At 46.4% G+C, this 11,195-nt stretch overlaps 1 protein-coding gene and 1 non-coding gene across 3 annotated transcripts in view; both read left to right on the top strand.

The window, feature by feature from the left end:
* The first annotated feature begins 453 nt into the window (after window positions 1-453).
* On the top strand, window positions 454-559 carry LOC144230060 (U6 spliceosomal RNA). Its single transcript, XR_013334678.1, has one exon. It is a non-coding gene; the product is annotated as a U6 spliceosomal RNA (small nuclear RNA).
* A 1,867-nt stretch (window positions 560-2,426) lies between these two features.
* The window catches only part of CLPB (ClpB family mitochondrial disaggregase), a 143,836-nt gene continuing 135,067 nt past the window's right edge, over window positions 2,427-11,195 (top strand). The window contains exons 1-2 of one of the 2 annotated variants that reach the window (XM_077762229.1): window positions 2,427-2,920; window positions 5,847-5,898. In XM_077762229.1, the coding sequence (XP_077618355.1) occupies window positions 2,518-2,920; window positions 5,847-5,898 (455 nt within the window). In that variant the 5' untranslated portion in view covers window positions 2,427-2,517. The remainder of the gene's footprint in view (window positions 2,921-5,846; window positions 5,899-11,195) is intronic. The other variant, XM_077762230.1, reaches the window with a different exon arrangement.

Here is an 11,195-nt window from a genome sequence, read left to right as displayed (position 1 = left end):
AGTTACCCCGTGATTGCAAGTTGTGCGGTAAACTGAAGGGCTCTGGAAAGCGCCTGTTGTAAGGAGAGGCTGAGCTCTGCGTACTCACACCATCTTGTGACCCACCTGGTAATGCGAGCTCAGAGACTGCTCTTTTAGCTGAGACCAACCCTATGTTGGGAAGCACAAATATTCTAAGAATACAGGGAGGGTGAAGCTGTGCTAGTGAGTAGAGTGGCTAATAAGACAGGATGTCCTGGGAATCTCTTAAAATAAGAAGGTCAAAATGTTTTTGTTTTTATTTTTAAGTTTAGTTTTACTTGTTTTGAGAGGGAGAGAGCAAAGCGGGGGAGGGAGAGAGAGGGAGGCAGAATTCTAAGCAGGCTCCTTCCTTTAACAGCTATTTGCTGAATGTCTTATTAAGGAAGCAGAAATGAGAAACTCCATCTCTGCCCTCAAGAAGTTGAGAGTAAAGTGCTCACTTCAGGAGTACATATACTAAAACTGGAATGATACAGAGAGGATTAGCATGGCCCCTGGGCAAGGGTGACATGCAGATTTATGAGCGCTCCATACTTTTATGAATGAAATTTTGCCATATACAATAACATGGATGGAACTAGAGAGTATTATGCTAAGCAAAAGAAGTCAGAGAAAGACAAATACCACATGATAGTATACTGTATGAGGAGTTTAAGAAACAAAACAAATAAAGCGAGGAGGAGGAAGAGAGGGAGGCAAATCAAGAAACAAGACTCTTAACTATAGAAAATAAACTGATGGTTACCAGAGGGGAGGTGGGTAGAGGGATGGTAAAATAAGTGATGGGGATTATGGCGTGCACTTGCTGAGATGAGCATTGGGCATTGTATGGAAGTGTTGTATTACTATGTTATACACCTGAAACTAATATTACACTGTACGGTAACTAACTGGAATTTACATAAAAACTTCAATGCGGCTGCCATTTCTTGAAGACCTAATGTGAGCCAGAGACAGTGGTGGTCTACATATTATCTCATTTAATACAGGCAATCCTCTTTTTAAATGTTTTTTTGTTTGTTTTTATTTTTTGAGAGCAAGTGGTAGAGGTGCAGAGTGGGAAAGGTGCAGAGAGGGAGGGGAGAGAGGATCTGAAGCAGGCTCCACACTGACAGCAGAGAGCCCAACGTTGGGCAAAGGGCTCAAACTCAGAAACCGTAAGATCATGCCTGAGCTGAAGTTGTACACTCAACCGACTGAGCCACCCCGGTGCTCCAGTATAATCAATCCTCTTGAAGGTAGGTAGTATTACCTTTGATAATGAAGAAATTAACAATGAGAACGGTAAGGGAGTTTGTCCAAGGTCACACATGTAGTAAATGCCAAGAGTCAAAATTGAAATCTAGGTCTGCCTGCACTCTAAAGCTTTATATTCATTTTGCCACGATAATAAGGTGGGAGTAATTCTTCTACTGAACAAATATTTATTGAGTAGCTCTTTTTGTTCCAGGCATTGTTCTGGGCGCTAGTAATGTAAAAGAGAAAAAACAAAGTCCCTGTTTCCTGGGGCTTACGTTCTACCACAGAAAGACCATAAACAAAAACAAAATTTCAGTATATCACGTGGTAAGTACTGTGAAGAAAAAGTAGGCAAGATGGCGGGGGTGGGGGGTGGAGAGGATAGCTATTTTAAATCGTCAGAGAAGGCTCTGATAATGTGAAGTTTGAGCAGAGACTTAAAGGAAAGGCAGGAGTAAGAGATGGGACTGGCATGAAAAAGGAGCTTCCTCCTTTGTCTGCCTGTGTGTAGAGTCCAGAAGAGAGGGGAAGAAATGAGGTTGCAGATATTGGGCTCCAAGTTAGAAGACCTGAGCGTTATTTACTGATTTATTGGCAATTTTTTGAACCCCTGAGTCTAAATTCCCTTTCCTGTAGACAGGAATAACATTCCTTGCTCAGCGCCCCACACGCAGCCGCCATGAGATGCAAACCCTTTGAAAATAAACAAGTGAGAAAGCAAGACTAGGAGTTAGCTCTTCAACTGAAAGGAAGGCTCTGTCGGAAAATAAAGAGAATTCCTATTACAGGTGCACCCAAGACATCTTTTTGAAAAGTTGTCCCAGGCTTTAAAGAGAAATAAGCATACGTTTCATAATAGGTTTCTGCTGAAGATCCCTATTTAACTTGCAATAGTCAGAAACTGCGCCGCATATTTTAACTAAACTTGGCAGAAAGCTCTGGGATTCGAACTTTAATCAACACATCCCACAGAGGAATTTCCCTTCTTACCACGCCCCCTCACTCGAACTCCATTTCCCAACATGCCCCAGGCTCCTTTATGTTGGCAGTCATTGTGACGCAAGTTCCATAGCTTTGTGGGAAGTGTAGTTTATTTGTTCTCCAGCTGCCGAAAAAGCTAAGGCTGTGGACTACCACTCCCGTGAAGTAGTGCGGAATTCCACCGCGTTCGCGGCGTCTTCGAACGCGCCGCGGCAGCCATGTTGGACGCGGCCAGCCAGGGGCCGGCACCAGGGGGTTATCGAAGCAGCTGTCACGATGCTGGGGTCCCTGGTGTTGAGGAGAACAGCGCCGGCGCCGCGGCTCCTTCTCCGGCTGCTTAGGTCCCCATCGCTCCGGAGACATGGAAGTGCCTCCGGCCAGACTGTGACCACCGCGGGCCGCGGGGAGCCGCAGTGGCTGAGGGCGGCCGTCTGGGGGCGCCTTGCAACATCGCCGGCCTTCCTCACCCACGGAGGGGCAGCCACCTGGGGGCGCCAGGGAGAACGCACCGAGACCCAGTGCCTCGTAGCCGCAACACGGGGACGCCTTCCTAGCTCAGAAGAAACACTCCCGGGACAGGACAGCTGGAACGGGGTTCCCAACAGGGCTGGACTGAGCATGTGGGCCCTGGCCACGGCGCTAGTGGTTCACTGTTACAGCAAGAGCCCGTCCAACAAGGGTGATTATCGGGGCAGTCTGGGTTCGAGGAAGGCAGAGGTGGGAGGAGTGTCCTGAAGCCGTATCTTTCGAGGGTGGGTGTTGCTTATAGATTTATTTAGACCATCAGAGCTTCAGCCTTGGAGGAACCCAGACATCATCTGGTTACTGGAGCAGGGTGGTGAACTGGAGAGTTCAGTTGCCTTTCAGTTGTATAACTTCCCATCGTAGGTCAGCTCCCTTCTTTGGGCATTACTTTGTCCATCTGTACAATGGTCGCATTGGACAAACATGTAAAATTAGAGAATGGACCTTTTATGTGCTAATATTTTGCCTGGTGCAATTCCTCTCGTAAGAGGCTTCCGGGAAACCACGGTGTGTTCTAACGTCAACCACTGGGTAATTTAGAGGTTTTCCCCCTAAGGTGGCCTAAGAAAGGAAGTCAAGACTTGGTTTCAGTGCCAACTTTGCCACTGTGCACGCCTTGCTCCTCTCCAGCTTCATTTCCCCCCTTACACAGTAAAGAATGATCTCTCAGTACTCTTACAGTGCCGTTATTTTGACTCTTGGAGTTCAGCAGCCTGGGTCTGCCCATCAGACTCCCCGGGGTTTTGCTGTGCCTGGTCTCAGGTGTGAGGTGATCTTGCCAGGCAACGCAGTTGGCAGGAGGATTAGGCAAGCTATACTTCTATAACTTTGAGCTTTTTTTTTTTTTAAATACCCTCTGTGAGCCTAATTTTGGGAGGTTTGGAATTCCTAACAGAACAGTCAGTTAAGGAGTCAGTGCAGGTAGTTAGGCCTGTGGATCTAGTGAGTGGTCTGACAGTGTGTTGTTGGGGAATTCAAAGGCCAGTAGGGTCAGGAAAGCATTCCTGGAAGATTGGAGACCCCTGGAGGATGGGGAATTTGAGCTTGAGTTCTGTAGAATGAGGCAAGAGATGAAAAGGAGAGTGATACTGTGAGCTCCATGAGAGCAAGGAATGCAGCTTACCTTTTTTTCAGGTTGATACCCGCCCCTTTCCCTGATATTTCACATCATTTGTTCACCATAGCATCTGGATCTTAGTACCCATTAAATGTGTCTTGAGTTGGATACCGTTTCATGCAAAGGCTTCACGGATATGGGAGTCACAGGTCAGCATGATGTGTTTAGGGGTTTAGCAGGGTAGCCAGCCTGGCTGGAGGACAGGGCGTCTCTGGAATGAGGTGAGAGCAGATGGAGTGGGACCTGGGTATCAGGAGGGTTTGGAGGGTTTGGAGTTTCTCCTGTAGGCAGTGGAGAACCATGGAAGGTTCATGACAGGGAATGTCCTGAAGCCAGTATGTTTAGACGGATCAGGGGAGGTGTCCGAGGTCTTGCCTTAGGCTCCAGACTGGACTTTGTCTGTTACTTAGGCAATGACCATAACCATGATCACTTCCAACCTTCAGACTTTGCCAGCCTTCCCTATTCCCTGATTTGGAGTTAGAAGCTCAGGAACTGTACCCAGTAGGAGCCAGCAGGCCCTGGTTCTCAGCTCCTTCCTCATTCCTCCTGTGACCTTGCAGAAGCCACTTCTTTCTGCAGAGTGAGGGACGAGTGGATGCAGTGATCTCTGAGGGAGTTTTGTTCTCCTTCCAGCTGAGGGCTGCCTGAGCATTCTTGGATGTGTGCTTGGAGAACCACTGGGGAAGATAACCAGGAAAGACCTGACCCTAGAGCCTAGGTTAGCATGTGGGATGGAGACACTACATGTTTGACCTACAGATCTGGTTTGCATATTTATGATAAGGTGGCTGTCTTATCCCTGCTTTTCAGATAAGGAAATTGAGGCTCAGGAGGTTAGGTGAGTTGGCCAGTTCATGTGGCAAGAAAGTGGCAGAATTGGGATGGGAGCCCAGATTTGTCTGTCTCCAGATCCTGCTCTTCCCATCCTACTGCAGTGCCTCCTCAGTGTTTCACTGGGTGAGTCTCTTGGCTAGACTGAGAACTCCCTGAGGCAGGGATGGCTCTGAGTTTTTCTACTATTCAACAATGGAGCTCGGAACTATGCTGGGCTCATAGGGTTGCATGGGCACTTGGTATTGACTATTTGAAAAAATGGTGCCTCTACAGTTTTTTTTTCTGAGTCAGGCAGTTTTTCCTTTGGCCACAAGGTGGTGCCAGTAGCCTGCCGGCTGCTCAGGCTACACCAGGCTTAGGTTAGGCTCAGGGTTGCTTTTCTGTTAGGTGGTTCCTAAGGGATTGCTTTGGGTCTCCTTTTGCTGATCTTGGCACCGAGGAGTTTGTAGATTTTTTGACCATCATTTCATCTCCTCAGCATCCCTGTGAGGCTGTCAGGGCAAGGATTTGAGGCTGTCAGGGCAAGTAAAGCATATGCCTCTACTTTATGGTCCTGGAAGCAGGGGTTGAGAAGGAAGGAGCTGCCACAGCACAGGGAGTAGGGGGCAGACTGTTGGAGCCAGGCCTCCTGACTCCTGGTCAACGCTCTTCTTAACTCTCAGAGGAGGCCACACCATTGCCTGTTCCCATTCTGTTCCTGGTGCTGGGTTAGTGACTTGTGACACCAGGCTGAGAAGTTGGAATTGGGGGTAGAAGTGGGACAAGGTAGGGGGGATGATTAACAGTGACAGCCATGTGAAACATTAGAGCTTTCTAGCTAATGAAGAGTGAAGGGATTCATACATCATGCGGGTACCATAGGCAGCACATAGTTGCTAGCACTTTACCTGAACCATCTGTATGATGAGAAGAGTTACGAGTTTGGGTTCCACGATGGATGTGGAAGACAAGTTAACAGTGGATACAGGGGATGATTAGCTTTCTCTTTATATACCTTGGCATCGTTTCCCTTGTTAGAGCCCATATTTCTGAAGTTCTACCATTTCTGTTGTTTTCCTGGGCCCTCCATGCAGCTCTGGAGGTAGGTCCTGGCATGAGATCTGACCAGTGCCTCCTTTCTTTTCAGATGCAGCCCTGATGGAAGCTGCTCGTGCCAACAATGTCCAAGAAGTTACCAGGTAAGTGTTGAGCTCCAGGACTTGCTCTCCCCCACAAGAGGGCCTGAGCTGGGTGAACGGCTTCCTCCAGTGATAACTGCCTTGGAGGAAATCCACACACTAATTTGGGAAGTGACCTTGTGACTTCCCTGTGGTCACAGTCATCTGGGTTCCCTTGGCACAGGTCAACCCTTAAATATTTTAAGGTAGGGAGTCAGCCCTGTGTCTCCTTTTTTTTTTGTTTGACCCCCAACATCTCTGGATCCTTCCACTGTTTTGTTCTTTGCAGGGCATGGTTTAGAGTCCCCTCCACATCCTATGGATCCTTTACTGAATCTCCTAATTTGTTCTTATATCTTTATGGAACTGGCCATGTGTTATTTTTTGTTGCCTGGATGGGGTGTACCCATGGAAAGGTTTGTGAGATTTGGGAGGCAGCTGGAAGAAGCCTTTCTGCCAGGTCCTCTGGCGTTAGAAGTCTGCCTGCAGGACTGGGTTATACATGCTGGGCTTGTGCTCAGGGGCTGACTGTACTCTTCCAGTCTGCCTGGCTCAGCTGTGGCCTGTAGGCCCACTGGCAGGTTGGATTTCAGTTTCTTGGACAGGGACAGGACACAGCTCGGGGCTCGGCCTGGTGCTCGGACTAGGCAGCCTGTGTCCAGGATAGATGTTCAGACCAGGAGCAGCACAGGGCATCAGTTTGGGGCTATTGGTTAGGGGCAGAGGTTTTATTCCTGGTAAAACTGGTGACCTATCCTGGCCCTCAGCTTGGCCTTTTTGGCCCTTAGTATAAAGTGAGGTGGCCACAGCACACCCTCCTCCCCTGCTACCATGTGCCTATTTTAGATAGGAAATCTAGCATTCGCGGTGGCTGTCCCCACACTCAGTGCCACACACTCTTGGTGCTCCTCCCCACTCCAGCTTCCTGAACGTATAAAAAAGTGTTGAAAGTCAGCTGCAGCCCCCACCAAGACTTACTGCTTTGATTCCCTTTCATTTTATCTGCAGCATTATTGTTGATTCTCAAGGGTGCTTTTGAGTATTAATGTTCAAGGCTTAGGTTTTAATAAACCACTTTTGGAAGCATGGGCTGGGAGTTGTTTCCTAGCCAAATAAATATGATGTAGCAGTAGTTTAATAAACATGCAATGATGCATCTTAAAAACCAAGCACAGATGTCAGCTTGCTGTTATAAGAGCTATTCATAACTGCCAGCTGTGTGTGGCGTCTTCATTTCCCCAGAAACAGATGAACCTCACTTCCTTCTGCTGCAGTACATAGCAGTGAGGGGGCGAAAACTGGCTGTGCCCCTTCCTTTCAGGCCTTTGCTGACCCTCACATCACTGGTTGGTGACCACTGAGGGCTGCCAGGCTTCTGCTTTCCTGTGGCAACCCAGTGCAGGTAGTGTATTTGCAAAGCATCAGTGTGGTGAATCCACTTTCCCATCACCCAGGGGAGGCTGAGTTTGCCTTAGCCCACTGAGCGCCCAAGTGTTGATTATTTTAGCCCTTTCAAATACACATTTTTCTAATAGCAATAAACACTTGCCAAAAGAACGCAGAAAATGAATTCATGGTGTGTGTGATGCCTGTGTGATAGCATATGTAGGGGCCTTTCCAGTGTGCCCCCCAGTTTCCAGCTGCTCTTCTCCTGCCTCCTATTGTTTCATCTCTTCTGGTCATGGTGACTCAGAGTCTCCCCTCACCCTTTGTAAGGGAGTCAGAGATGAGCTAGGCACAGACCCTACTTTTCAGCACAGCAATCTTTTTTTTCTTTTTTTTTAAGAGAGAGCACCACATGTGTGAGCAAGCATGAGCAGGGGAGGGACAGAGGGAGAAGGAGAGAGAACCTTAAGCAGGCTCCATGCCTAGTGGGGAGCCCCATGCAGGGCTCGATCTCATGACCCTGAAATCATGACCTGAGACAAAATCAAGAGTCAGATGCTTAACTGATTAAGCCGTCTATATGCCCTTATCTATTTTTTTAAGTAGGCTCCATGCCCACTGTGGGGCTTGAACTTACGACCTGAGATTGAGAGTCCTGTGCTCTAATGACTGAGCCAGCCAGACACTTCCATTCTGTTCTTCATATTAAGAAGGTTGTGAGCTAGACTTCAGCTTAAATCGTTGGATTTGTGTGCCTTCCCAGGGCAGGGAGAGATCTGGTTTCCTACATTTCTTACCCTCTTTCCCAGCACAACAGAATTTGGGGAAAATTGCTTTTTACTGACTTTTCAGCAAACTTGAAGCAGAAAGTCCAGAGTCTTATTTTCATATACCCATTGGCTGTATCAGAAGGAGGCTGGGTCCCTTCTTCCCTTCCTTTTCTCTTCCTTTCTCCATGGGTGGCAGCCATTTCCTTCCTCCTCTCCCAAGGCACTTAAACCTTGTGTTCAGCTCTGACTCTTCAGGAGTGGAAGTCCTTGGGGCCCCTGTCCCACCTGTCAGCAGCATGAACAGGTGGCCCTACTCCCCGGCTCACCCCATACCCAAGCCTGGCTTCTGGATGTAGGAACCACTCACCCAAAACGTAGGGCATAGGGCAGATTGGAGGCACATCTGTCCAGGCTTGGGCTGAGCCGTGTAAGGAGCTATCCAGGGTGGGAGAAACGAGGCCTCCTATTCTGCCAGTGGAGATCACATTTCCTTCAGAACAAACTTAGGTGAAAGACAACACCCCTACCCATTTCCCTTCTTCCAACAGGAAGCTGAGCCTCTCTGCTGTAGGCATAACTCAGTTGTTCATCAGCCCAAACGTTATCTAGTGAAGGAACCCTGGTGATACCAGTCTTCAACTTCAGACTGCCTGCCCTTGCCAGGATTCATTTGATCACTTGACAAAATTTACTGAGTACCTCTCATATGCTAAGCCCTATGATTGGCACAGGGAACACCTGTCAAGGCAGGATTCCTGCTCTCAATGTAGGTGATTGGGGAAGACCATGGTGACACAGTGTGGTCAGTGCTGTGAGACAGTAGCCCAGAAGATGCCTCTAACCAACCTGGGAGACCAGAGAAAGCATCCTAGAGGAAACGGCTTCAAATATGGGGAGTATTAGGGCTTAGCAAATAGAAGGGGAAAGTATTTCAGGCAAAGGGGGCCACGTGAGTGGTAGCACTGAGGCAAGAATCAGCCTAGGATGTATGGTGGGGAGGGGGAGTTATATATTGTCTGGTGTTTGGTCATAGTTTGAGGCTAGGAGGAACTGGAGAAGGGGAGGGACCTGATCATGGAAGGCACTGTGCATTTGTCCCTAAGTTGTTCATCTGTTTGGTCTGTCTCTGGTGCCCAGCCCTGAGCTGAATTTGTGTTGGCGGCAACACCGTGAGGAAGGAGAAGCAATTCCTGCCCTGGAGGAGTTCACTGACTCCCTTCCCAGGGGAGGATGGAGCATGAGTCAAAATTGAGAACCAGCAAAACTAGGCACATGTTGCCTAACTTTTATGAGCTTAAGTAACACAGAGAAGATAATACCTGTAACCCATAGAGTTGTAGAGTATTTATTAATGACAAAATGCTACTTCATTTGACGAGTGTTTGTGAGTGCTTATTAGGAGCTAGGCATTGGGCTGAATGCTTGGAGATACAGTGTGAACAAGATTGGCACAGTCCCTGCGCTCTTGGTACTGACAGTCAAATTGGGAGTCAGTGACTGATTATGCAGTTATAATCATGTACTTCAAAATGAATTGCAGTTTGTCTTTTCAACAAATAGTGCTGGGACAACTCAATATCCATGTGCAGAAAAATGCAGTTGGAGCCATACCTTACCCATAGACAAAAATTAACTCAAAATGGACCATAGGCCTAAGTGTAAGACCTAAAATTATAAAACTCTTAAAAGAAAATATATGGATAAATCTCTGTGACCTTGAGTTAGGCAGAGTCATCTTAGATATGGCAGCAAAATTATGAGAAACCAAAGGAAAAAAATAAATTGGACTTCTTCAAAATTAAAAACTTTATGTTCAAAGGACACCTTCAAGGAAGTGAAAAGACTTTCCCACAGAATGGGAGAAAATATTTGCAAATCATATATCTGATAAGAGATTTTTATCCAGAATATGTAAAGAACTCTTTAACTAGACAACAAAAAGATAACTGAATTTAAAAATGGACAAAAAGGAATCTGAATAGACATTTCTTTAAGGAAGATACTCAAATGAGCACATAATATACAATATGCACATGAAAAGATGCTTAACATCACTAGTCATAAGGGAAATGCTAATTAAAACCACAATGAAATAGCACTTCATACCTAGTAGGATGGTTGTAAGCAGAAGGATAATAGCAAGTGTTTGTCAGGATGTGGAGAATTGGAACCCTTGTAGATTGCTGTTGGGGATGTGAAATGGTGTAACTACTTTGGAAAAGGGTTGGCATCTCCTCAATATGTTAAACATAGAAAGTTACCTTATGACCCAGCAAGTCTACTCCTAGGTATATACGCCAGAGAAATGAAGATGTGAACATGAATGTTCATAGCAGTGTTGTTCATAATAGCCCAAAGAGGGAGACAACTCTAAAAGCCAACAGTGGTTGAATGGACAAATAAAATATTATATAGCCATATAGGAGAATATTATCAGTACAAAAGAATGAAGTATTGCTCTATGCTAGAACATGAATGAACTTTGAAAGCATTATGCTAACTGAAAGAAGTCAGACAAAAGATGACATATCATGTGATTCAATTTATATAAAATTTCCAGAATAGACAAATCCATAGAGACAGAAAGTAGATTAGTTATTGCCAAGGACTGCAGAGGTTGGGGTTGGGAGGGAATAGGGTTGACTGCTAATGGGTCCGGAGTTTCTGTGGGGGATGATGAAACTGTTCTGGCGTTAATGGTCAAGATTGCACCACTCTGAATATAGTAAAAATAATTGAGTTGTACATTTTTAATGGGTGGATTATATATGATGTTAATTATATCTTCAAACTTGATTAAAAAGTGAAGTGTAAGACACTTGGGAATCTAACCTTGAATCTAGAAGGGGGGTGCAGGTGAGAGTATGTTACCAGTAAGGAAAAGCATTGGAGTACGTGAGATTGAAGTGAGCTTGGAAGGATGAAGAGAAAAGCAGAAGAACATTCAGTTGGAGGGAATAGTAGGTGGAAGGCCCTGAGTCAAGAACAGATGTGAAGAAATTGAGCAGTCAAGAGAAAGCCGATCTGACTGCACTGTACAGAGCAAGGGCAGAGTGACATAAAATGAAGCTGGGAAATTAAGCAAGGACCATACCACCCTGAGCCTGTAGGCCATGGTAGTGATTTTTGTTTTCACTAAGATTGCCGGACAGCCGCTGTAGA

This window comes from Crocuta crocuta, unplaced genomic scaffold, assembly GCF_008692635.1.
Source record: "Crocuta crocuta isolate KB4526 unplaced genomic scaffold, BGI_CrCroc_1.0 scaffold306, whole genome shotgun sequence".
Classification (NCBI taxonomy): domain Eukaryota; kingdom Metazoa; phylum Chordata; class Mammalia; order Carnivora; family Hyaenidae; genus Crocuta; species Crocuta crocuta.
The sequence above is the reverse complement of the archived record's forward strand: the minus strand, read 5'-3'. Positions and strand labels throughout refer to the sequence as shown.